We start from the raw sequence: 27,331 nt of genomic DNA, 5'->3' as shown, positions 1-27,331 counted from the left end.
GCAGTGGACAAGGTTGTTGTAAGTGCTCAATGGCATGTTCATGGATACAGTAATATCACATCAATCAATGCGGTAATGTATGGATATACATATGGTAAAATAATATCAATAAAGGGAAAATGAGTAAAAATCAAAGATGTCAATTATTCTACATCTACATCATCTACAAAGGAAGAGGAGGACTTCAGAGTACTGTTGAAACATGCATGCTTCAAATGCTTTAAAATTAAGTTTTATTTCAAGTGTCCTGGATTTCAAGTGTCCTTTTATTTAAAGTGTCTGGCTCCTTACAAATAGCATATGAATTTTTTTGGAGATGCCATGCAATAGCCATTGCGAAGACCTTTGAAATGAGTTCAAACTTGTATATGAAATGTTTCATTGTAAGAAGTAATTAACAAAAAAATGCTCAAAACCATCCGTTATCACCCCGTTAAATGGTATTCTAATTGCTATTCAAAATAAACTCGTCTCAAGGTTGATCTTGAAGCTTATGGTTTAAACAAAAACAAAAAGATCAAAATCAAAATTGCCTCAAAGATCTACATATGCATTATTCAAACTTAAAATAAAAATTTATGTAAAAGATAGAACAAGTCTCTAATGATGATCTGTTGACAGGGTGTGCTCTGTTCATTTGGGGCAGTCTCAAACTTCATCATCAAATGGTCCATTGTTTGTGGCTTTGAAATTCTTCAGTGGACATCAGTATTACCAAGGAGCTCTGCAGAGAGAACTCATGGTGCTCAATGCTCTTGCTGGAGATAAGCACATTGGTATGTGAATATTGCTATGCCTGTTTCTAAATTATCATTTAACAATGTTTTTCATCTAATTAAAAATATAAGAAAATCATAATGAATTTGATTTAAATTTTGTACCTGAATTCATAAATTGTATACAAGAATGTCTATCTATTATGAATGAATTTTAAGTAGAGCTGGATTCTTGGCTTATGTATCTTATTTTTTGTAAAAGACAGATGTCTCATTGATGTACGGTTTAGTTTTCATACTTTGGAATATTATGTCACTGATTTCTTTTGTACTATGTCTTATTAATTAATTAGTTACGGTATTATGAATTACATGAATTCTTTTTCTGTTCTTAACAATGCATTCAAGAAATTTTAATGTTTGTTCCTACTAGCCAGAATTAAAAAAAATTTTAATAATCATTATTTACAGAATTGATCAATGCTTCTACCTTTTCTGGGTCTTGACTTGGATAATTCAGCAAATAATACCACAAACTTTACATTTACTGAAGAATCCCATTGATGAATTCAAAACTTTGATTCACTTCTGTACTTCAATTATGTAATTAAATCTTATATTCAAATTGTTCAAGAAAGTTTGGTGGCCAAAGGCTTCACTTTGAGTGCTAGCTCTATAGTCTACTGCATAAATTTATTTAATTTTTTCATACAGTATTGTTTTTCAAATATTGTCTCTTGTGATTTTGTCTTAGGCATGAAAATAATTTACAGTCCATCAGATGGGTGATGCCCCTCATGCAAAGGCTACAGTAGGGGACGTGTTGGTACTGGAGATCCTCACAGGCACTGCAGACTCAGTTTTGCCTGATTTTATCACCGATTCTGATTTCCCTTCACCCTGGCTGTTGGCTACATTTGCTACTCATGTTGCCAGGTGTGTTGAATAGTTTTTAATTCTAATTGTGAATGCATTGAATGTATGTCATTGTATCACCTTTAATTCCCTGTTTGATAATATATAATTTGTTTTGCATCAGCAAGAAATCAATTTTAAAAATTTAAACCTATTTCATTAATATGACGCTGACTTTGATAGGTTGGCAGTGTGTATTTTTAAGCCCCTCTTTACTATTCATATTTCTAATTGGTTATTATTAGATTTCTGCTTCATGAATCAGAAACTTTAATGCTGTACAGAAAATTTTAGATGGCATTTATTAATTATTATGTATGTTTGCAGAGGTCTGAAGTCACTGCACGGTGCTGGTCTGGTACATGGAGATATGAAGCTCCAGAATGTGATGTGGTGTGCTGAGCGTTTGGTCTTCGTACTCATTGACTTTGGCCTCAGCTCAAGAGTTGATGAACGATATAACTTCATGGTTCACAGCAGAGGTGCACTCAGCATTTGTTAGCTTGCATGCATATTCATTTTTCAGTCGAATATTCAACAATATTGAAAGCACTATTCTTTGTCTGTGCACAGGCCTTCTAAACAATGGTTATTTTTCCTTTGATTTGTTTTTTTTCTTCTTTGTATAACTATCTCTCACTCGTTTTCTTATCTTTTGAAATGTATATGCCAATATTGTTAACATTATATCACTGCTCAACTGCCCTCCAAATGAGAAACAAACTGGAGTAAAGCTATTTGTCCTGTGGATGCGTGAACCTAGATTGGTTGCCGTGCTTCTGTTAGTTTATTAGTCAACTATAAATTAATTCAGCACAAAATCCAATTTTTTTTAATGGGAAAATTACTGAGAATGGTTTTATAGATTTGGCCAACTAAACGCACGAGACTAGTTTGTTAAAATTGATTGTATGCCGGTTAAATTTTATGCTGTACAGAATTTAATGTAGTACAAAGTGTAAATCATTGATTGTATCCAAGCAGGATGTTCAGCTGCTGAAGTGATGAGTTGGAACGCGCTCGTGGCCGCCCACCCGTTGCCGGCGCAGTTGAAGTATGAAGCCGTGGCTCGGCCAGGCCAGCCTGCCGATATCTGGGCGCTTGGCTGCACTTTGGCCAAGGTGTGAAGCCGTTACTTAATTGCTTTGGTGGAATCACCGAGAACTTTTCCCCATAAAGAAAATACATTAAAATTTTTATGGTAAATTTCGTTAAAGTACGTGTTAATGTAAGATTGTGAAAATAAGAGGAATTTTATAGAAAATACGTCAGGTTTTTAGTTTAGTCTTCTTCTATTTGTGATCTTAACTACGGAATGCACTTTATGAGAAAACCTTAAATTTTCTTATGATCCCCTGTATTAAAACTAATAGTTGGAAAATTAATGGTGGAATATTGCCTCAGTTTGTGTAAACAATCTACTTTAATAGAACATTAGTGTAGGCTGGCAGAATTTCTTCTCTTGAGCAAGTTTTGTTAAAGACCAGAGAATTAGTTTTATTTATTAGCTTCTTGTTACTTTTTTCAATAAGTCGTACTAAGTTCTTCGTAGGTGTTGGAAGATTGAAAATTAAATTACCGATAGACATTTTTAATATTGAACGACGTTTCAAATGTACAACATTCATTTTCAAGTTTACAACCACGACTCTAAGCCGACGTCTCACCTGCCACCTTCAGTCCGGGGGACCAAGGAATCACTTGAAGGAGGCCCACAACGAGACCCTCACTCGCCCGATACTGGAAGAATGCTCCAGTATCATTATGCGATGTCCCGATCCTATACGACTGGCGATAGTTGAGGCCCTCATACTTAAGGAGAGGACTCCAGCTATCAGCCTTCAAACCACCGGCTTCGTCAGAACTTTGAGAGTGTTTTACGAGTAGTTTTTTGCTCTTGTGAAATCTTCCTGTAGTATCACATTAACGAAATTTTAGCATTATTTGATTTGTATCCAATTTACTTAATTTCGTACATATGTCAACCCAAATTTCGTTACTCAATGCGTCTTTAACTTGAAAATGAATGTTGTACATTCGAAACATCGTTCTATATTAAAAATGTCTATCGGTAATTTAATTTTCAATCGTCTAACACCTACGAAGAATTTAGTACGATTTAATAGAACCCTGTACCTTCGAAGATTTTCATGAATAATGTGTCGTAGATTTCTAAGTGACGACGTCTGAAAGTGTTCAGGCATTGATATGGCTCCAATGGTTATCTTCTTGTACATATTATGAATTAAATATTGAGGAAAAAATTTAAATTTATTTCACTACTTTCTTGTAATTGGTTTAAAATTGTTGCACAGTTTCTTGTATTACAATTACAATTGATCAAATGAATATAGCCGCCGAGCTCATGTGATTATTCTAATTTAAAATAATATTGCTTAAAAAAAAGCTTCCATCAGTGCTGCAAGTACCCCTTTTAGTATATTGGTAGATATTTAAATTATTCTATGTATGTTCATTAATATATAGAATTATCAAAACGGGTTCTGAAGAACAGATAACGAATAGGAACTCATTCCGTACGGTATAGCTTGTCGCTGAGAAGAGTTGATGGATATCTGTAGGCTATGTATAAGCCAGTGCATATGATAATATCTTGACTAGCCTCGTCATCCCAATCATCGACTCTTCGCCATACTAGGAGAAGAGTCCAAACCTCGATACTAGCCTGGCATGTCCAAACCTCCCGCCTGCTCAGAAATGTTTTCCGGGGCTTGATAGAAATTCATTTAAATGATTGAACCTTGGTATGATTAACTAATCTTTTTAATTTTTTCAACTTTATCGTTCATTCCAGGCTGCGTTTGGGCGTCCTTTGTTCCCTAACGGAGGGCCTGAAGAACAGTCTGCTGTCGACAGAATTCTTGACAATAGAATTAGAGAAATAACTTCACGATATTCCCGCGAGTTCTGCCAAGACTTACTACAGTTTCTGAAAAGGTATTAACAAAGCAATAGACCAGGAAAATGACTCGGTTCCCTCTATTCTCTCAAAATACTCCTATCATCAAATCAGTTTCAATTTCCGATATTCGATTGATGCCTGCGTTGCTGACAAGTTAGACAGGTGAGTTAGTATTTTTAAAAGGGCACATTCTCCTTTTGAAATCTATCCAAATTTTATTCGAAAGCATGAAGATAGTTGGAAGCAATTTTTTTAAAATGATTCTGTAAGAGATAATCTGTCAACGCTGTCATTGAACGTGATATACCGTAATGCTGTTGTTCTTATGCGAGCCTGTGGCACAGGTGTTTACGAGTGGTGCCTGAAGAGCGTGCAACTGCAGAAGAGCTTTGCGGGTCATGGCAAGGCGCGGGTACTCCTTCGCATCAGGACATGATGACGCTGCCGTCCCCTGTTCTCAGGGTCGACAATGTCTGTGACCGCTGGGAAAAAGAACCTGGTGAGTTACAGTATCCGACATATTCATATTCTCATTATTAATTGCTTTATTTCATTACGTACTTATTTTTCTTCAGTTCAGCTGTGATTGTCTCGGCTAGGACAAAACTGTCCCACAGTTCAAATAACATTTGATAAAAAGTTGACTGAGCACACTGGCATATCTATTTGATAACTCTTCAACTGGGGCTATTCCTGATATCGGAGGATCAATGAAAGTTTTGGTTGAGGTTAATTTATAATGTAATGTATCATTTATAATGTGCTAAAACAAGATGAACTTGCAGGCTCGCATTGTGGCGTAGCGTGTTCGATAGCACGATTTAAGTACTGCCAGTCGCTCATTTGCTGTTTTATCTAGCTTGTCTAAGGGGGGGGACATCAGATTCATAACCACTAAGCCACTCGATATTCGAGACACGCGAATTAATTGCGAGAACTATTTGCAACTCGGCTAAAATACGTTATGATTCTCCTATATTTCATTATTGATTTCGCAAATAAACGTGAAACCTGATATTTCCAAGATATGTGACCGTAGCGTGCCGTAACTGTTATTTTTTAAAGGTTGCTGCAGCATGTCTGTTGAGTCCAATCACGAGTGTTCTGACACATGGGCCAAACAAATGATCAAATTATATCTTGCAATCGACGGTATTAAAAATTGCAATTTCCTTTTACTTCTATACTTTTATCGTGCAAGGTTTAACATTTCAGAGTGGCTTCGTTTTATTTTTCTATGAGAAAAACCATGAAAAAAACAATATTTTTAATAATGCATATCCGATACATTCCAGACTTAAAGAATCTTATAGCCAAGTTTGGAAACTTCGGTTGCATTGTTAAGAAAAAACTTGCCAGTGAAGAAGCTGCGCTCTACATTCGTTACCGAAATTGCACTGACGCCGAGACTGCTTTCCTATTCATGCAAAAACACAGAGATTGGAATAACAGGACGATTATCACGCGCTTTTATCCCGTAGAAGATTTTTGGCCGTGAATGAACCACGAGGCATCCCATTCCACGTGAGGTGAGTAAAAGGTCGGTAACTATAGTCGCGGAAGGCAGCTCAATAAAATTGATTCTTGTAGGCCTATGAAAGGTGGAAAAAATGCCGTTACTTTCCCCACATACGGGAATACAGTAAGAGTGGGACTACATTTTATAAGCAACATCGTCCAGTTTGTAGAAACGAAACATCAAGCGAAAGAGTATAATTGTAACTTCCATTCCATATTATTACTTGCAGCTTGACTATGACTCATTTTATGAAGTAAAACAAATTAACTTGGGTAATGAGCATGAGTAATATTGATGTATAAATTACGTTAAATCCTGACAAACTTTAGTAAATTATAGGTACGGGGCGAAAGATGAGAGTTTTTCAATGTTTCCAATAACGGTATGTAAAAAAATTACCTTCTTCAGAAGAGGCAATGAGGTATTTTATTTATACTTGGTGAAATATTTGGCGGAACATAGCTATTTTTCAGCGGGAAAAAAGTAAAAATTTTGCATCATTAGTTTATCGTGATGATTGTTCTCATTGGCACCAAGCCCATGAATTAATACAACATTGAATAAAATTGTTTATAATTAATGATTGCTTTAATTAACTTTTTCAACTATGATCATGCTTGTCTTGCCTTTTTCTACATTCTATACTAAAGTATAATTTCGATCATAACATTACGGCATGCTAACTAACTATTCGACATCTTATGATAGCTATTGTCTAGTAAAGCATCGTTCACGAGTAAATTTATTCTTCATGCAGCGTATCGAGCAGAGGCGCGATGGTCGCGACAGCCTCCTTCTCGTCCAGAGTGAGTATAGCGTCAGGCTGCAGCTCGCAACGCGTGGCCACCAGCGCCGTCACCGCCGCAGGAGGCAGCCATTGACTGGCCACCGTCAGCGCCAGGTCCCAATTACACTCGTGACGTAATATACCTCCCTGTATAGAAAAATGTTATGGCTCTTTTAACGAATACTTATTTCGAGGACAAAGTTGATCGTGTGGCTTTTGCAATAATTTTAATACTAATACGAATTCTTAACTTTGCATTAGCAGTACTTCTTTGCATCTGTTGAAATTTCAAAGAACATTTTAGATATACCGGCAATGAGAACCACTTACTGTTATCTTATCGTGGCAAATAGAAAATACTAACTGTCAAATTGAATAAACTCTTACCTGTTGAAATTTGGCGTAGAATAACATTGCATGGTAGTAAAGCGGATTATAGATGAGGGGTTCAGGTGCAAAAACAAGTGAGGGAGAACGAGGAGAGAGATCTTGGTCCAAGGGAAGCAGGCTTGGGACGTCTAGCACTTGTTGCACCCATTCCATGTTGTGCTGGAGGAATTTACGCACGATCTGCGCATCGCGAATATTTGTTATAGTTAGATCAGGTTAAACAGTTTCGGCTAGGGGTCTCGTATAGTGTTACTATATATTAGTCAGCTTGTATAACAGGACCCCGGACCAGCAGTAATAATAATCAAATCTATACATAATGTTGCATCCATGCATCAACGATATATTATTTGGAAATGAATAATAATTGAACAGATCGCGAGTCAAGTAAATTTTCTTCAGATATTGTAATAAATTTGTTATCATTAACAAGTGATAGTATTGTGCATAATGCAGCTAATAAATCTATCTTATTGGTATAGCTTATAGATTTCCTGCAAATTTAGTTGAATTACCTGAATAGTCAACATAAAGATCATGAACCATTCGATGTCCATTCTTCTTGTTCCAATCTTGCACAAAAGTTACTCCGTTTTAAAGATTATAATGACATTACAGTTATATATGCTACAGTAGCCTATTCAATGATAATGAAAATGCTCCCTGCAATGGTCATCCAATTTCAAAGAGTGCGGGCGCTGGAGCAGAGACTTACTCCCAACGCGTGCTGTCCCTGGACAGCTGCTAGGACTTGTGATGCGAGACTTTCGGCAACAGCCTCGGCTAATTCTTCGTCAGGAAACGTTGACAAAGGATTGGGGACAGCACGGTCTTTTTCATTCCCTCCTTCCTCCCCAAGCCTCAAAGAAAATTAAAACTTAGCCAAGAGAGGTTATGAAAGTCTATTTGGGAACGAGGGTACACAGAAAAACGAAATCCCATTTGTTTATATAATAAATCCAATTATTTCAGGAAGCAGGCAAACTCTAACAGCAAAATTTGGCGCATGACTAATAACATGACAGATTATGACAAAATTAACAGGAAATTCTATTTGCAATTGTCAACATAAAGGACCCGCGTATAAAAATTCATTATGAACTGTCAAGAAGCAAATCGTGGTCGCTTTAATTCGGAATTAGCAGTAAGTACCTGTTAGTTAACCGCAATGAGAAGCACGAATATTTAGTGGTACAAATTTCTCAGGCCTCTACCTGAAAGCCGTGGCTGAGTTTATAGCATGGAGGGCAGCGATGAATGCATCCGAGTGCAGGGCACACAAGCGCTCGGCCATGGCGGTGAGCATGTTCCACTGGTCCTCAGTGACGCCCTTGCTACTCTCGCTCAGCTGGGACACGCTCGAGCGCGAGTTGATGACGCTGTAAAGCGCTTCTACCAGCACCTGGCTCATCACCTGTTCGCAATGAAAATAGACTTTTAAGGATGTCGAAATTTAAAATACTTCTTAGGGTGTCGCCTATATTTTAATAAACGTAACTGTTTAAAGGGCAAATAATAAAACATTTCAATGAAATTGACAAATTTTCTGGGCTATTAGCATGTTTTTCAATGAAAATGTCGTAGGTATTTATGTAGTTTAGCCTCTGGCGTTGTGGTGAACTCAATCTCATGGCAATCTCCCTGCACGTAACTAATAATCCTCGCTTACAAAACCAGTGATGTCATAAAAGAATGTCATGATCATACCATTGGGATTAAAATGTATCAGTAATTTAATTGATACCAGTTGTCAGTATTCCAAGAAGATATATTGATCAGTCGGGCTACTCACGTGGCCGCCTACGGGCTTGACAGCAGCAGGCACGGCGGCGTCCATAGCGGCGCACACCTCGATGAGGCTCTCAGGAATGTCGTCAGCGGCCGCTTCCACACCTAGACGGACAAACTCGCATTAAAATTTATAATAATCTATTACCTTATGATACAACTCTTAGGTAATAATTTGTGTAAAATTACGTTAATCTTGACGCCAGTCATTTTATATCAACGTAAAGAGTCGCAACACAAGACTTTGTTGCTTATTTACTTTAAGTACTTGGGATATTTGATGCCGAGTCCTGATGATAAGGGTGAATAAGCAGTACCAAAATTTCGAATATGAAGGATTAACCCGGGAACTTTACCTTTACTGAAGTTATCCTCTATTTGCCATGCCAACAGATACAAATAGCATTGGCGATGTTTAAGGTTTCTAAAGGGATAAGATGAGCCGCACCTCTGAGGAGCTGCAATATCCAAGTAGTGAGGTGATGCTCCAACCTCACTGACAGCTGGCCGGGGTGGGCGGGCTGTGCTGGGGCCTCGGCTGGTAGAGTGCGTACCACCTGCAGAAAATGCCAGGGTTAAATTAACCACAGTTTATGTGTGAGGCGTTGACAAAAAATTAAAAAACTTGGCTGATTTACATTACTTTAACAAGGAAATGTCATGAGAATAAAACAACGTGATCATAACCAACACCTCCCGAAGAACAACTTCTTGGGAAACAACTCGCTGAAATGATTAAAAAAAACAAAATAGCAGAACAAAAACGTGAATAGAAACGTACAAGGCTCACACGTACATATTAATGCCGAGGCTAAATTACCTGCTGCACGGCCGGCAGCACTGCAGGTACGGCCAGCTGCACGAGGACGTGATGCCACGGCGGCCGTTGGCTGTTCCAGACCTGGGCAGTTAATACATAAAATGCAAGTAAATTCAAAGAACTGAGTATGATAATGACGCTTATATGTTAATGGAAACAGGGATATTGAATTCCGTCTTATTGTCAGAGGGTATATCTTTTGCCTTATTGGACTGGGGATATGTAATGTAGAGTCTTGACGAGGATCTGCGACGCGTTGTTTCAAGTATGAATCAAAATGGAGATTGATCACGATTCCTTAGATCGCAATAAGAAGCGAAGAATCTCGACAACAGAAAGACGATGAGAGCATAATACGTTCTAGTTATTCATTTAACAGTAAATGAGTGTAACAAGCCAAACCTGAGCTTGGTCGAGTGAGTCCCAAGATGCTGGGTTAATTTTATCCGGGAACATAATTTGCCTGAGCAAATAACGTCCGTCCGCACAGCGATACACTATCTGTTGGGAGATAAAACACTGTCTTGGTCATTTGTAATTGAATGCATGTTATCTACTCTCCTGCGGCTCGATGAATCTATGGTACGGCCTAAACAAAGTATCGATGACCCTTCGTCTCGAAATGAATTTCTTAATTTAGCCTAGTTTAAAAATATATAATATTTCTACACTGCTGAGCTACACGTTTCAGCACCTGACAAGTAATTATGCTTATATCGAAAGTATCGGCATGGTATGCACCACTATGATGAAAACAATCAATTTTTATGCTATTCGACGTTGGAGAAACTATTCACCAATAATAAATTTCCAAATTAATCGTTTTCTATATTTTTTAACCTGAACGACAGCCGCGTAGACAGTCTGGGGGGTGAGCGGCGGGGAACAGAGATGGGGAGCACACAGGGCGCCCCCGCACGGCTGCTCCTGACGCGCGCCTGACCAGAAGTCGCGCAGGCCGCGAAGCAGCGCTCGCGCCCCGAACAGGCTCTCGTGTACAAGACTCTGACGAGCATTACAATTTTTAAGTCCCTTATCGGTTAAAAAAATACTCTTATCGGTTAAGAATTAATATGAATTAGTATTTATAGATATTTTAGAAATAAATTGGCACTGTCTCTTGTCTGGCTCTTTAGCATGATGATAGCCAATCAATAAATTTTCGTTTTTTTCGCCTCAATGCAAGAAAGTGAAGAAAATGACTTTTCTAGTCATTGTTTACCGAATACAAAATTAAAAATGTCAAAATTGGAACACTAATATTTTTCTAATATTAAATCTATTACACGTTTTCGAAATGATATTAGTTTGTTTGCAGCCTGGCACTGTAGAGTTTGGGGCTCTTCGATGGCGTATCCACAATACCTGTCCTATCAGGATATTACCAGGATCTGAGATTTAATTTTTAATTTTGGAATAAACATAACGCTGGGAAGGGGGCAGATTTCTTCAATTTAAAAAAGAAGTTCACATTTCCTTACCGTTTTGAAACCGTATTTAAATGGGAATGTTATATCAAAATTCTCTCTTTAACATTGTTTTATTTATAAACTTAGCAACCGGATCGTCAAATTCCAGGAGTTATTTATCCCTGAAATTTCGAGTTACACTGCTACAGTCTACACATAGAAGCCTAAAAAAACATTTTTTTACATCATAAAATTTGGTAAATGAACGTAAGTACAAAATAGAAACCTACTAGTAACAAAACGTCAATTTTGTAGATCGAATAACCTCCCAATTCCAAATGCGGTCAGTCATCAGCAATTAGTAACCTACACGGACAAGAAGCGGCCAGTCAGGAGCAGGGCTGGAGGCGGCCGCAAGCATCATGTGCAGCGTCGCGACGTTGCTGGGCAGCTGCACTATGCGGGTCACCCCTGGCGGGTATAGCTCCTTGTTGACGAACGTCAGCCATGCAGGGGTCGAGCAGATGTTGATGGCGCTGCTGCTTTCGCTGTCCGTTTGGAGGGTGCTTGTTTGCAGCAACTGAAATGCACGTCTTGAATTAACCGTTGGTTTCAAGGATTGAGCACGTTTCTTTGAATGAAACAATTGTGTCAGCCATAGTAGATGAAGCTGGGCCTGGAAAGTTTAATGCCAAAAACAATGCACGAGATATTACGATAAACTTGAGGAAAGTTAAGCGAAAATATTATTATTTTTATATCTTAAATTTTAGCAATGATTAATTGCTCCTATTTTGGGGCGAGGTAATAACGTTCTAACCACTAGAAAAAGACGTATTAATAACGTTCTAACCACTAGAAAAAGACGTTAATACTAGAAAAGACGTTAACCACTGGAAAAATAAAAGAATTCAACTTCGTACCTCACAATCATGTTCCTTCCCAATTACGACTAATTCCTTTATGAGCCCCAATCTTTACTTAGAATGTTACGCAGTGGAGTAATCAGAACATTTCAGCTTGAACAGATGCTCCTTGCCTTTCTGTGCTTGACAAGGACCGGCAGAGGTGCAGCCTTGACAGCCGCGATGGAGAGGAGCAGCAGAGCGCGGCGGTGCAGAGGCAGGACGGCGCTGCGGTGCAGTTCGCCAGTGAACAGCTCGGCAGGCCGGCGCACCAGCGACGGCAGCAGCGCTGCCACGAAGCCCAGGATGGCGAGCACGTCGCCTCGGTATTGCAAGACGCGCCGGTCGCTTGGTGTCGCCTTATAACACAATAACATGGAATAGCGCATTATGGATAAGATAAAGCTTCGAATTTAGGGAGGAGTTTATCAACCTATTGAAACGAGGAGTTCTGTCCTGCATCATTTCTCGAACATTCTCAGCACAAATTTGAGGCATGTTATTCAGCATATGAATACAAGTAAAAAACACGAGATTATAGTTTCTTTTACTAGAGCGTCTATATCTAATAGCCATAACGTACGGTATTGTACAGCTAATATGAATCCATGATACTTGAGATCAATAAATCAGTGCCCTGATGAATAAATAATCTTTTATGATGAATGGCACAATGTACTGACGCGCGAGTGTTGTCACCCGCACTCTGGTTTGCAACTTACTAATAGCCATATAAGTGAGGTCAAAGAAATACAAATGTTAGTACCAGGCATAACACATTTAATCATTTCAGTACATACAAATAGAGTTCTCTGATAGATTACGTACCTGCATGTATCGCGTGATGAGGATATTCAGAGTGTCGCTGACGATGCTGGACAGCAGACTGTGAGCGGCAGCAGGGGAGCAGTAGCGGTACAGGTCATTACGTATGCCTGCAGTATAGAACATTAACTTGCATGAAAAGATAAGAAAAAAGACCACGCTGCTGCAGAAAAAAAATCCTGTATGAATCGAACCGCATGGTACAGAAATGAGAATATTTGAGGATAAGCGAAACAATTAAGTTATATGTCTGAACTTTAGAACTTCTTGACATATGCTACCAAGCAACCCATGTTGTACCAATTTCGATAAGTCGTCCATGACTATTTACTAAACAAAGTTCCCTTATTTCATTCGACCTTGTACATGGAAGATCCACATGCGTACGGCAGTGGAGATTTGCTCCCCTTCTTGAAATTGTTTGTCACTGAGCCAGTCATGACTGTCAGTGTCGTGCATGAGACTAGAGCGCAGCAGCTCACACTGATAATAAAACACTGACTGACTCAGCACTTCTGTCAGCTCCGAGGCACGGTTCACAGTCTCACTGAAAGTTCTGATAGCAATGTGGACAATTAGAATCACCACGGCATTACATAGCACTGTGAGTACACCTAATGATTAATTCACAGCAGAGCTAAAAATTTAAACACTTATTTTCATAAGAATTATAAATAATATAAAATATACTATTTTTGGTCTCTTATATGCAAGTTCTTTGTGAAAGTTTAAAAAAAATTACAAACAGAGCTGTAATATAGCAATGACTGAGCAAGGCAATAAGTAGCTTGAGAAACTAAGATCCAAGAAAGAATCATGCTCCACTAAATAAATCAGTTAAATCTACAATGAAGTGTAAATTGAGAAAACTGCTAATATTTAAAACATATCCACGTCTCACTTTGATGATGGCAAGCGAAGGATATCCTTGTAGTAGTTCAGCCTATTTTTGATGAGGGTAGCAGATGCAATAAGCAAGTATTGTACTTTCATGTTGCCCGATGGCACGGCGGGCTGGCTCATCTTCTTGATGTGGTCGAGCATGTAGTTGCCAACCTGCTCCATCATCAGCAAGTATTGTTCCTCAGCAGACTTGATGACGACCTTCTTGCGCTTGCCTGCGGGTGGCGGAGGTGGAGGGCCAACCGTGTAGGCTTTGGTGTAGGGCGTTTCGTCAGGCCTATGGCGCTCAGGATAGATGAAAAATGAACAGTCTGCTCCTACGACCACCTCGCTCTCCAGAACTGGACAGTCGGACGCCACCTTTGTAACAAAAATGTTCGAGAATCAAACTACAATACTCTTGTGATAATGATTTCCTTGAAGCAAGTCCCAAACGGAAAGAGCTTTACCTATAACATGAACAAAATATGGTTGACGTCAGCAGATTATATTTGAGAATAACTTTCAGTCAACACTTGGTAAAAATAATTTAATACTTTGCCAGGCAACTTGAGAGAAGGCTTCTTCAAGCTAAGAATGCTAAATTGAGATAAAAATGCTGGCAACACCACTATATGAAATGGAACTGACCTTGGCATCAACAACATCCTTCAGCAGCAGTTCACACTCCTGCAAGCCACACGCTACACTGTCAAGAACAGAGGCTGGGTTCCCACGAGGTCCACCCACTGAATATATGCAGACTACACCCACTTTACACTCACTGCTCTTCTTATAAGAACTCCATTCAGCCGTGAGAAAGTCTTTGCAGGCACTAGTAATGCCAGATATGTCCAATGTTACGACGTTCATTTTGAAAGTAGGGATCAAACACAGTGCAATAAAAGGTATGAAAAGGCAGCCATTTGGAACAAGTTCCTGTATTTACAAAAAAAAAAATCCTAAAGTTACATCATGTTAAACCATACACAAAGTGTATGGTAATAGTTTGCATAAAAAAAACACAGGTTAACAGCTCAGTATTAAATATCAATCAGCAACAGAATAGGCACAATTGGTGAGATCGATTTCCTCTTGAAAAATATCGGAGAGTTCTTTCATTAGGAGTTGGTGCATGGCAATTCCATCGTGTTTATAGATCCATGTGTTGTCGCTGAAATCGTATCTCTTAGGACCACTAGTGGGAGAAGACAACCATATCTGTCTGTTAGGTGTCTGTTTATTGATGACGTAGGTGCCATGCGTACCAAGATGAAGTGTCAGCACGCCATTCTGTAAATAAAACGAAAAAAATCAATGGTCATTCATTAAAAGAACATAGAATTCAAGTGTAGATGGCCCAATTCGCAAACAGTAGTAAATGAACACTAGTAATTAATTCACCATACCTAGACTTTTTAAGGCTAATTCTTATCAACATGACAGATAATTATCGTGAAATATAATAGTGTGCTTGAACACAAATCCTTTTGTACCTATCTTATACAGAAATGTAGACATAATGACATTAATTGAAAACTTAGCTAGTCAAAAACTAAAAATGTGTATCATGTATGATTTTTATGCGGAGAATGTAGAATACCACCCATATCACCATTGACGTGTGATCCTGGTGAGCAACGTACCGAAAAAGATACATCAGACTCGACAGGGGCACACTCCAGTTCAACTAAAGCTTCCAGGAACTCTGTGAGCGACTCAAGAGTTTCATCACTGATCTTCTCAAAGGCCAAGTCTGAGATGCTGAAATCAAAGAAAAAGAATCTAGTTAAGCTTCCTATTGCAAGAATAATCAGCTAAACTATATTTTTGTGAATTTAAGCAGCAAAAGTTCAAGCTTAAAAACTTGTTATTTTCTTGATGAACAGAGAAAACGGTTTCAAAGCACTTGACCTCTGAACCTAAAACTCCAAGGCCACATAAAAACAAAGTAAATTACGAGTCAGTCCAGGAAAAATCCAGGTTGGCAGGTCTTCACACAAAATGTATACATTTTTCCTGGTAGAAGGAACACAAGGTCAATTTCAAGTGAATACTAAGTATTCCCCAAAAGCTGCTATTGGCTGTGCAGCATCAGCTAAATGATTGTAAAATTGGAACCAACATAAGCACACACAACTGACACAAGTCAAGATGTTGTCACATTCATCACAGATAGGAACAAGCTTGAGAGACTTTGCACTTGAATAAATCTCATGCATTACAAAATTCACATAGATTGATGTGCAAAAAAAGCTTTTTTTTTTTGCTTCCAAAAGCTTTTAAATTGACAAGATTTTGAAATAAGGTATATTTTCAATAGTTTTGAATTCACATTTGGATTAATAAGGTAAAAACTAATGTAACTGTGAAAATAAATACAAGTAAATACAAAAATTTTTTGCAACAGTATGAAAAGAGTACCTATAACTTACGTGCAATAGTTCTTCCACTGATAAGTGCTATCCAGAGTTCTGAAGGAAATTTCACGTTGATTCAAGCAAGTATTATGCTCATAGATCAATCGATGCAAGCAGCAAGGAGCTGTCATGGGAGGAGATCGCAGCCTAACAATTCTACAGATGGATGATAAGGACAGTCGGTTCATTCTGTAAAAAAAAAATTGCATGAATAACATTTTCAAAGGGGTAAAAGAGCTAATAATGAAAAGTAGAACAATGCCAAGTTTTCAAATACAATCACAAAATGTTGACTTAATTTTGACTCATGATAAAACCAAGCTATTGAATGGCTCAAAAATCAAATCAATTAAGAAAGTATTATCATTGTTACAAGTTGAACACACATCTGACAAAAAGGCTGGAAAACTTTACTCCATTTTCATGTACTTGCATGGAACAATGTATAATATTTTAAAACAAAATGGAGCCATTTCAGGTGTTTAGGCAAATGTTTGGTTATTCTGATAGAATATAATGAAATAAAGTATAAAAAAATGGTATATAAACAAAGCAACAATATAATCATTGAACCATAAATTAGCTTCATCGAGAAAAACTATTAGGTAGCACCCATAGCAACCTTCAGTACACGGAGGTACTGAAGCAATATTTGCACTTAGCATACTGTACAAACATTAATATTCTTCATAATGATAAGCATTTAAAAGTCAAGATATTTTTCAGTAATCTATAGTCATAGGTCTCAAACTAGGTGCAGAGTTTCCTCCTGGAACCTCTGGGCAAACTGGAAAATAGGGCAGAAGCCACCCCACCTGTAAGCAAGACAAAAAAACCCTTCAGTTATATATAAGGAAAAATGACAAATTTTTATTTGAGATTTTCCAAAATCTTCCATGAAATGATCTTCTACATCTGTCATTTTGGAAAATTATGCCTAAAGTTAAGACTGGCCTCTGCCCTCTGGGTCAAGTATTTCAGTTTCACTATTGAGTATGTCAGTATGTCAAATGAGGTTAATAGAGGACATTTTAGAGTGTTTTTTGTCAATAAGGCCTAACTTAAAACCATGGAACATGTCATCATCATGAACAAGTTTGGGTTCATTTTATAGCGCTTTGTGATGGCTATTGTAATGTATGGTATCTTCCAAAAAAAAAGCTATTTGTAAGGTGCCGGATGCAAAATAAAAGTGTCCCAAATTACCCGCAGCCCACAGGGGTAAGAGTATTTAATTTACCACTTTTATGAAAAATCTATATGAATATTAGCCTAATTACAATAACTCTACAGTCTACACTAGTTAAAAACAAATTAGGTAGGAGCTAACTGGGCCTAGCACCTAGCTATCACTAGGTAGCTGGTAGCCTACTAGAAATAAAAATTCTAGGAATTTATGGTTCAAATTGTAATCTTTATTTCAACATGATAATCATGTTTTCTATCATTACTATTTATTATCATTATGACGATATTAACTAATTAGGCTAAATGCTAATAGATTATAGACCTATACTAAAGAGTATAAGCAGTAAGCCTAAATTTCAAAATTTTCCTCATTCTAGGTAGCTTAGTCCGTAGCTATAATGATAAAAATGATTGAATACCTAATCCTTGTCCCTTGTCTTTTTATGACTTAAACTCTGTCACTCTTAGAGTAAGTAGGAGCCTAGAGGTATTGCATCACCAGCTGACATTGACAACTGACAAGCAATTCACCATCTTAGCAATTTGCAATAACATCACTCAGGCCCTAGACGGTGGCTAGACCTAGAGGCTAGACAGTACTAGACTCCATGTCACTAATCACTATGCTATGATTGCTATCTTAGTTTGCTTGATCCGTGGTGCAGCTGTTACCTTGACAACGGTCTTCATGGACGACCTTAGTTTCTATAACGTAGAGTGCACTTCTACTTTTCAGCTGACTGATTACGTTAAATTTTCACCTAATTGAGCAATGTGCATCAGCTAACCGGCAAATAGGCTACCTCCTAAAATCAAATCAAATGATGCGATCAAGAGTACACTTTAAATTAATTAATTATTATTTATCACAATTACAAGTAAATAAGTTATAATCGTGATTAAAAAGGTTTAACTTAATTGCCCTAACGGGTTTAACGGGCTTCTCTTTCACTTATCTTCATCATAAAAATAATCTTGCGTCACGATAAGTGATTTTTTTAACCGGCGCTAAACCTCTAACATTGTGAAAGTGTAAAGGTTCTATTTGAAAACGCACATGAAATTTTTTTTTCAAAGATGACGTGTTATTTTTTGATCTAAAAAAAGATTTTAGACATGCTGTTCATATTGGTGTAGTAATAACAACTAATAACTTGAATTCGTTCTGTTAATACCAAATACAATTATAAATGAACGACATGCATTCGTCAATCAGTAGAAGTTCATCACAGGAAGTTCTATATGAGTACCATTACAGGTAAAACTTTGGAATAACAAATAATCATTGGAGAACGCTCAGAGAAGGTGTTAAAGAAACCCTAGGTAAAAGATAATTATTGCTGTGTTGAACTTATGATGCATGAACTACTCGAAATCAAATTGTACATTCGTTTATTTTCAACGACGGCGATTTTCCATAAATAAAACCAAATGAACCATTAGAGCAATACATCTTATATATCTAGATAGCAAGGTTTTTGAAGTTTTAGTGGACATAAATGGAGGCTAATTAATTTTTCGCATTTATAATACATGCGAAGTTCAACTTATATCTGGACGGAATTAAAAAACTTAGATCGATGCTCTTGCTCCTAAATTCACATTTCTTTGCCAGATTAGAAAACTTATGGAATAATAACCGGGCATAATGTTTAACACTTACTTTCATTTCTAAATATTTAGTTGGAGGTTGCTTAGAAGCATCTCAAAGGGCTATGGGTGAGTGATACTTGCGAACGCTGCTGCGAAACGAATATGAATGACGATTTGCGTCTGCCCGATTAGCGTTGGAGAACAGTGTCAAAGAGTAAACTAATTTACAAGCAAAATTTGTCCAAGCAATACAAGATGTGCGAGGCTATGAAACTTATTAGCATTATATAGCCGTGTGGCACACAGTTAGGTTTGATGGCCTCTCGCATCATCTCGTATGGTTTGGCGAGTCGAGACATCAGCTCGACGTTCACTTCTTCATGGCGTATTTCAGCGGCTGTTGTGATAATGAATACAACATAATTCGTTTTCAACAATTTACTAACAAATACATTGCCTGCTTTATAAACAAATAGGCGGATTTTTTGCCTAAAATTTTACCTGTAAGAAGAGACGGTACTAAGTACTGGACATTTAAAATCTTTTATACGTGACCCGAAAGCTGTTAGAGGAAATTTTTCTATCTGTTTTGTTAATAAATGTGCAATCAACAGATGAAGATGTTTACACATCAACAAGTGGCGCTCCTACATTCCTCGATAGTTTGAAATAAAACCTGGGGTTATAGTTTGTGCTATAAAACATACGAGTTAAAAGAGAAGAGAAAAATTACGAATGAAACGGCCTTCACACGATCTAAGCCGAAATAACATAGCAATTCTAACGATACTTATCCCGAACATTGTATCGAGATGCCTTCATAATCAAGCCACTATAACGGGTCATAACTCTATAATTGCAGGTCAATACTTCATTCTCAAGGGTGTATCAAATAGCTCCATTAATCATAGATGAACAAAGCAAACCAGAGCAGCAATTAGGTACTGATTCACGTTTGGAATATCTTAGGTCCTGAGTAGAAAATATTTTCACGCCAGTAAGGGAAATTTGCATATCATTATAGTTTTTTCATCAGAATACAAATAAAGAAAATGAATAGTGGAAATTTTCAACAGAAAATAAAATTATTCGAAATGATCAGCGAAAATGCCAATAAATTTGACGAGATTGTGCACTTCAGAAATGTTTTACTGAGCTTTTACAAAATCGCGGAATCATTGATTGCACACCATTACTATTATACTTTATATAATATTTAGTAAATAATACGATAACATATATTTTCCAGGCACTCACAAGAATAACGACGAATCTATGTACAAACTGGACACATTCATTTTTAAATCAAAAGAGACCCTAGATTGCAATCACCCGCGTCAGTCTAGGGTACAGTAATCAAAGTTTCCACTGTAGCATTATATCAAAGTATGTAAAGAAATAACGTGGCAGGTAGATGTATAAATCTCATCACGTCTATCATTACGAAATAAATAAATTAGACTGAGATGGATCCGTGACCGAAGTCATTCACATTTCGGAATGAACAACTAGCAGCCAAAGGCTAGGCTAATGACTACCATGAAGTCTTGCATTGAGGGCATTTGAATGCTCAAGATTATAATTAGGATCGAAGATGAAAAGAATAGCCTTGAAATTGGCACAGATTCAGATACATAGTATAGAGCCATATTTGCCATGGTTACCATGGACTTATGGGAATATCAAAATATGGTAACTTGATTTCTAAGAACTTCAAGCTACTGTAAAAATTTGACAATTGCTTCTAGATGAAATCATGCAGGCTATAGAAAATCTCAAGGGAAGGCACCAATTTTGTAAGGTAATAATTTTTGCGCTTCAACAGGGCATGAGCAACTCGTTTCCGAGACCGTAGGTGACGAGTCTACATTTCACTCATCGGTTCAACTCATCGTCGTAAAAGACATAAGAAACAATAATGTATAATTCTTGCATAAATTAATTCCACCGAAACCTGCATTCTCTGACAGGTATAAAGTTTGTATAACACGAGCCAAACAGAGAACACGTACACCATGAGGCAAACACGGAGGTACTGAAGCAATATTTGCACTTAGCATACTGTACAAACGTTAATATTCTGCATAATGATAATAAAGCTCTATATTCTTTCTAACGTACAGCAAAGTAAACGCTCAACACCTGCAACTATGATAGAATTAGATCTTTCGCTATGCGACTTACTAACAACCTTGATGAGACCTAAGACAAAATAACGTGATATGGAGCTATTTATCTTAAGAGTTATAAGGCATTGTGGAATGATACGGTGAGGATATGGAGGCTGTGATTCATCTGCAGTTGAGGACTTGGGATGAACGGTAAGTAGTCGCTCATCAAGTGAATAGAGTAAAAGAGTGCGAGGTCAAAGATTGGTTTCTTCGACGTAGGTTGGCCTCACAACTCTTTGTATAGACCTGATATATCAGTTTTAAAGTGAAATATCATTTACCGAGCTGAAAAACTGAAAATTGCAATAATAAATTGGCAGAAATTTAAAAGTAAAGCAGTTTGTAGGAATGGAGTTGCTACAATGCAGTGAAAAATTTACAACATCACATTAAGTTCTTCCTCATCAACGCGCGAACAAAAGGGGAACATATACAGCTACTCAAGTTTAGAAACTAATTACATGAGTTCAAAAATATTGCAAATAATGGTAATGGTAATGATAACACATTCCACCCATCATAAATCTAAAAGTCTCCACACTAAATACTGAATCAACACCAAAGCTCAGACAATCAGACGGGGAGCAAAGTATTGTTATTAGTTTAAGAGTGCAATTACCTCGCATCAAATTGGAGGGTTCTAAACATTTAGTAATGGAGTTAAAATTCTTAGCAAACGTAATTGGTAAACGAGCCTCCGTGTTTTAACGTGACTTTTAAGAGAGGAATATTGCGGTCCATGAATCGATAATTCACCGCCGTATAAATCAGAAATGGAAACTTGTGTCTCTGGCAGGCTGAACTTATGAATTTACTGAGAAGCCCTTTGCACCGCAACATTACGAATTGATGCACTTCAATGTAGCAGAGAAACAATTCGTCAGCCTTTACAGCGATCCTATGAAATTAGTCACATAATTTGTATCGCTAGTGGCGGCCGCAACGATGACACAACATCTGACAAAGTCAGAGCCTGAATTAAAAAATTACGAAACTCGTAAAAGTATAGACATTAGCAATGGTGATAATGATAATAATAATAATGAATATATTGTATAGCTACTTGCATAGACGCCGTGATGGATGCAGAGCGATGACGAAGGCACGCTACTCGGCCAACACAAGCTGACAACACTTGAGTGTAATCACAACACATCTTGAAGCAAACGAGTGGGTAGAAAAATAGAGATTATTCTAAAATAATCAGAAGCACATCTTGCTTGAAAATTCATAAGAAATAAATTGACAACCAAATCTTCTATACACAAGAGAGAACAAAGCATTAATCGCTAACAAAATGGTGACACGAGGGCTCACAAACTCTGCACGCTCGGCGACTCTTCTTAAATGTAAAATAGAAATAAAGCGAGAGACCAGAGACCAAGAGGACGGAGGAAGGAACTCATAAAAAAGTTCTCTAGAAGTATAAACATAAGCAAGACTAACGACCAAACTTAGAAAACAAGCATTCAATTTGCTGAGCTTACTAAGCGTACACAATAAGAATAAACATCGCACAGCAGGAAGCAGGCTTTACCGTGAGAAAATCAACACAATGAAACTACAACAAATACTTTTTTTCACTCAATGTAGATTTCCCATCGAATGACATTAAATGCCACACTCTCCAGTCCATCGCTGCAGAAACTCATTGCGATCTAAATAAATGTTACTCGGTAACATGTGCGTGTCAAGAGAAGCTTACGATGTAATGGGTTCACGAGGCTAGAATGTTTTTAGTTTACTTTAACAACCACAGACGATAATACGTAAGTAACATCAAGCAGCAGTCACAGAGCAATGGATCGGCAACCTCTACAAGCAAGTATTGTGTTCAGCCTGAGCTCAACGTACCGGAATTTGATCACACAGTAGACTTTATGCGATGCAATACAACAATTAATCCTAAGGTGGCCGTAACATATGGAATGAAGAGATAAGTATATTTATTTTCTTATTATTTCAAGAAATCTGAGTTTGAAGAATATACAAATTAAATTGCGGATGGGAAATCATTTAAAGTTGTTTTACAGATTACAAATTTTCAGTGAAAAAAGGAGACGTCTTAAATAATGGCCTTGCAATGATTTACAATAACTAAATAAAGCCTTTATTAGACACTCGTCAGCGACACAGATGATCTTGCACGTTCTTAAAAATTCATTTAAAATTAAAATTCCACAATCGACATATCTTCAGAAAATTTTGACAAAGAATACAAAATAAATTCACCGAAAGCCTCACTGTGATGTCACTGACTGCTTGCAAAAATATCATGTAAGGCATCATTCGGCAGCTTCCACTTACCTCTACATCAGCCAAAAATACCAGAGCATAAAAATGCATCATCAGTCGTATTAAATATGGAAAATACCCCGCAGATATGAGAGCCCAGTCTTGGCGACCAGCATTGACCTGGTCGCGCTGAGAACTGAGCCCGCGTCACTGAGGACTTCATTTCTTATATACAATTGAGAGTTAAAATCTTATCTTCAGCAGTAACATTTATATTGATCACAGGACAGCAAGTTAAGGCCCATCTTCACTCCTTAACTGAAGGCAACGACATCGATACTTAAGTGAGTATTCAGTACGTTGTACCCGCTATACATTACTGCATACTCAATTTATTACCTACCCATTTACCTAAAATATTACTTGGTATCAGTGAGCAGCTAAGCAAGATACAAATCTCTCTATGAGCCATTATGCGCTTGGACATCTGCTGACTTACAAAAAACTAGTCATTGCGCATGAGATGTGCGCATAGTGGTCGCTATCGAGCGTTACGCTATAGACTAAAGTACAAAATAAGGCTTCACACATCCACGGTAGAGGGTGGCTGCGGATGGACAGTGGTGAGCCCAATGCTGGGTTCCTGCTTCTTGCGTTTTCTGCCGCCGCTGGAGGAGCCGTTCACCACTTGGTTGATGGAGTTCGAGACGAGGCCTGCAGCCGCCGCCGCGGCAGTGGCATTAGGCACGCTCAAGTCGTCACTAGCGTAACCAGGCAGGTTGGTCATATGCCCCGTGGTTGTCTGGTTAGGAGCACTTGATGAAGTTTTCTGGTTGCTGGGACCCGTTTGAAGCTGGTTACGGGCGGGTCGGGGCTGCACTTGTAGGGGGTTGGGTCGCATAATCTTGCCGCTCGTGATGAGCCGACCATAGCCTTCCTGGTGGGCGAAGGCGTAGCCAGACCGCACCGACCGCCGCGACCTGAACAACAAATTAGTAGATTAGTGTCAACAAAATTGAACGTTTAAAGCGTTATTAAACACAAAATTACAAAAATAGAGGAAAAACTTATCAGTAGGTATAAAAGAATTTGTATCATTAATTATTAATTGAAAATGAGATGACACTTGAAAGTTATACCGTCAAATCATGTAAATTGTCGAAATATCCCCAATAAAAAAAGAAACAACTCAAACGAGGAGAAATTCGATGATGAAATCTAAGCTCGATGATTTCATACATAAAATGAATTGTGAGGTACATGATGCCGTTGGAGATACCATACAATACACTTGCGAATAATTAGAATATCTCAGGCGGCATGCACAAAACATAAGAGCTACCGTCTGGCAGAGGGCGTGCGGCGCATGGTGCGATGCGACCGCTTGCTGGCGAGCTTGGCTTCGAGTCGCTGCTTGTATCGCACTTTGTCTGCTAGTGTGGGATGAACGTCCACCCAATAGAACCTCCACGCCACCACGGGCACCATCAGCACCACCAGCGTCAGCATGCATGTGAAGTAGAACAGCGGCTCTTCCAGGGTCTGGCATTTAATAAATACAATAATGATGACATTACAAATCATGGATCGACAAGTAAGATTTATTTTCGTTAAATTTTATTTGAATTTGTCATTGAATTGTCTCTCAATGAAATTCAATTGTCATCGAATTTCATTGCATTTTCAATTGTGAATCGTATATGAAATAAGATGCATCAAGCCAGATCTCTGAATCAAACAATATCAAGTGTTGCGGCGATAGCCTCAGCTACAACTGGCAAAACATTGCTTGTGCAGCTAATTAAATTGTGCCCGACCTTGACGAGGGTGCCGACGTAGTCGCCGCCCAGCGCGTAGTTGTAGAAGAACTGCGCGATGAGGTACATCACCGGCGAGCCCCAGATGGTCACGTGGTTGAAGACCGTCCAGTAGGAAGTGTCCAGGCAGATCTGCAACACATGAAACATGCTTACAAACTCCAAATTTACATAAAAGAAACGCAGGAATTATTTTTGTAATACATTTTATGTGAGAAACATAAAGGACTTGAAACCATTTTCATCTCCATTTTTAACTCGATAGCGAGAACATTCGATACGACTTTTTTCTTGTAAACCATTTCTTGTTAAATATTATTTATTACAGACAGCCGTGATTTAAAAATAATTGTGAATCTTTCAGCGAAGATTATTCCACGTAAGACCAATGAACGTCGCGGATGCTAGAATAGGAACGAATTAGATATAGTGTCAGGAACGGCGTTAACATTCTCGAGCTTCGTGCCCTGTTGAAACGGAAACTGACTTTGACCTCATGGCCGTTTACCGCCAATTCATCGACTGGCCCCTGATTCCGACTATAACTTTAATTGATCCGACTATAACTTTAATTGATCCGACTATAACTTTAATTGATCCGACTATAACTTTAATTGTTGCACGAATATGTAGAGCATATAACACAACACGCACGTCGCCAGATGACGTCACCTGGACCGTGACCACGAGCACGAGGATCGAGGCGACCACGGTACCGAAGAGCTGATGGTCGGCCATGCCTCGGCCGTGCTGGTCGACTGCGGTGTAGTACGCGCCTGCGGGGCGAGGCGAGCGGTCAGAGAGGCGCGTTGTGGGTCATTGGAACTCGAGTCGTTCAATAAGTAACTGAATATTCAATTAATTCTACAATGATTACGAGAAAACTAACAATTTATTAGATACCTCAGATAATGAAGGTTACTGTGAAAATTCTTAGGCATTATGAAGAATTTTTGGCAGATTTAAGTAAAGGCTCTTGTTTGTTTTCCATATTACGAACAAATTGTAGATAGTACGAGAAGCAGAAATTAGAGTAGCTAGAATAAAAGAAATTTATTCCAATTAAAAATGTATTAACTGAAAGTAAAGCTAACCCAATGGAGGTCTACATAAGTTTAATGGGGAACATTAATGCACAAGAGACGGCAGCAGCAAGGAATTTATTGATGATTGTGAAGTTTTTATGTGTAATTAACTGTATAAATTAATACTTGTAATTATGATAGAATCAAACAAGTAACAGAATATATTGCGAAGAAATACTGTCTGACATTCAACAACGACTATGATGAACTATATGTGACATAACAACTGCCGCCCTTACTTTGATCTTATATATCTGTATATTTCACTATTATGATTTTACATTATCATGGTAAGAGATTTTAGATATAGAAAAATCTTCGAGGCAAGGTGCAAGATCGTACAAGTGACCCTTAATTTATAAGCAGAACAAAAACTGAACGTAGTATTGATGATGATTAACTAGGTATATTAGATGTTTTGATGTACAGCTGTTGCGTCAGAGATGGTTTAATGTGAGCCGAAAGACTAAACAGGAATTTTTCATTTAATTTAAAATGAAAAAAAAAAGAAACATAAATATATGAGCAGGAGTAAAGTGAATATGTTACGGTAGCGAAGAAATGTTAGCAGCAAGCAGCACACGGAACTCTTGAAAGCTTCATAATGTGAGAGCGCAAAGAAGCATTAACGTATCAAAGCAAGTTAACCCCGGCATATGCCAGGAACACATCAAGCATTCGTGCAAACATTTCAAACGGACAGTTGTCTGATTAATAACGTTAACTCGCAGGAAGTGGCTGTAATATTTTCCTTTAATCCAGAAGGCAGAGAAATCAAATGAATTTAACTGGAAGGAATAAAGAGGAAATGATCTGTAATATTTGAACTGCTAGCTGAGGAGGTATGCATCGATATAGAAATAGAGTCACAGCTAAGCTGCGTGATGAAAGCAGCAAAGAAGCGCAACAGCTACACACAATACGGTGGGGAAACTATGACTAC

The 27,331-nt window shown here is 38.0% G+C and overlaps 4 protein-coding genes across 4 annotated transcripts in view; 1 reads left to right on the top strand and 3 right to left on the bottom strand.

The window, feature by feature from the left end:
- Positions 1-293: 293 nt before the first annotated feature.
- Positions 294-5,140, top strand: LOC108666818 (serine/threonine-protein kinase Kist-like). Its single transcript, XM_018153746.2, has 7 exons — positions 294-776; positions 1,490-1,652; positions 1,959-2,113; positions 2,616-2,752; positions 4,447-4,589; positions 4,899-5,053; positions 5,130-5,140. Exons 1-7 carry the CDS (start codon positions 740-742, stop codon positions 5,138-5,140), a joined length of 801 nt encoding a protein of 266 aa, XP_018009235.1. The 5' UTR covers positions 294-739.
- A 137-nt stretch (positions 5,141-5,277) lies between these two features.
- On the bottom strand, positions 5,278-14,753 carry LOC108666817. The gene is made up of 15 exons (XM_018153745.2): positions 14,531-14,753; positions 13,899-14,260; positions 13,357-13,553; positions 13,001-13,107; positions 12,307-12,531; positions 11,638-11,847; positions 10,699-10,863; positions 10,261-10,359; positions 9,859-9,939; positions 9,487-9,595; positions 9,043-9,143; positions 8,465-8,664; positions 7,966-8,110; positions 7,248-7,430; positions 5,278-7,007 (listed from the first exon to the last, which is right to left on the bottom strand). The coding sequence occupies exons 1-15, from the start codon at positions 14,750-14,752 to the stop codon at positions 6,816-6,818; spliced, it is 2,598 nt and encodes an 865-aa protein (XP_018009234.1). The 5' UTR covers position 14,753; the 3' UTR covers positions 5,278-6,815.
- A 51-nt stretch (positions 14,754-14,804) lies between these two features.
- LOC108666819 (frataxin, mitochondrial) lies at positions 14,805-18,516 on the bottom strand. Its single transcript, XM_018153747.1, has 4 exons — positions 18,160-18,516; positions 16,315-16,488; positions 15,526-15,643; positions 14,805-15,172 (listed from the first exon to the last, which is right to left on the bottom strand). Exons 2-4 carry the CDS (start codon positions 16,485-16,487, stop codon positions 14,930-14,932), a joined length of 534 nt encoding a protein of 177 aa, XP_018009236.1. The 5' UTR covers position 16,488; positions 18,160-18,516; the 3' UTR covers positions 14,805-14,929.
- A 987-nt stretch (positions 18,517-19,503) lies between these two features.
- The window catches only part of LOC108666820 (phospholipid-transporting ATPase ID-like), a 52,014-nt gene continuing 44,186 nt past the window's right edge, over positions 19,504-27,331 (bottom strand). The window contains exons 23-26 of the mRNA XM_047884079.1: positions 25,976-26,079; positions 25,304-25,435; positions 24,829-25,028; positions 19,504-24,466 (exon numbers count right to left, since the gene is read on the bottom strand). Of these exons, the coding sequence (XP_047740035.1) occupies positions 24,070-24,466; positions 24,829-25,028; positions 25,304-25,435; positions 25,976-26,079 (833 nt within the window). The 3' untranslated portion in view covers positions 19,504-24,069. The remainder of the gene's footprint in view (positions 24,467-24,828; positions 25,029-25,303; positions 25,436-25,975; positions 26,080-27,331) is intronic.

Source organism: Hyalella azteca, unplaced genomic scaffold, assembly GCF_000764305.2.
Source record: "Hyalella azteca isolate HAZT.00-mixed unplaced genomic scaffold, Hazt_2.0.2 contig14490, whole genome shotgun sequence".
Lineage (NCBI taxonomy): Eukaryota > Metazoa > Arthropoda > Malacostraca > Amphipoda > Hyalellidae > Hyalella > Hyalella azteca.
This window is presented reverse-complemented; position numbering and strand designations above follow the sequence as displayed.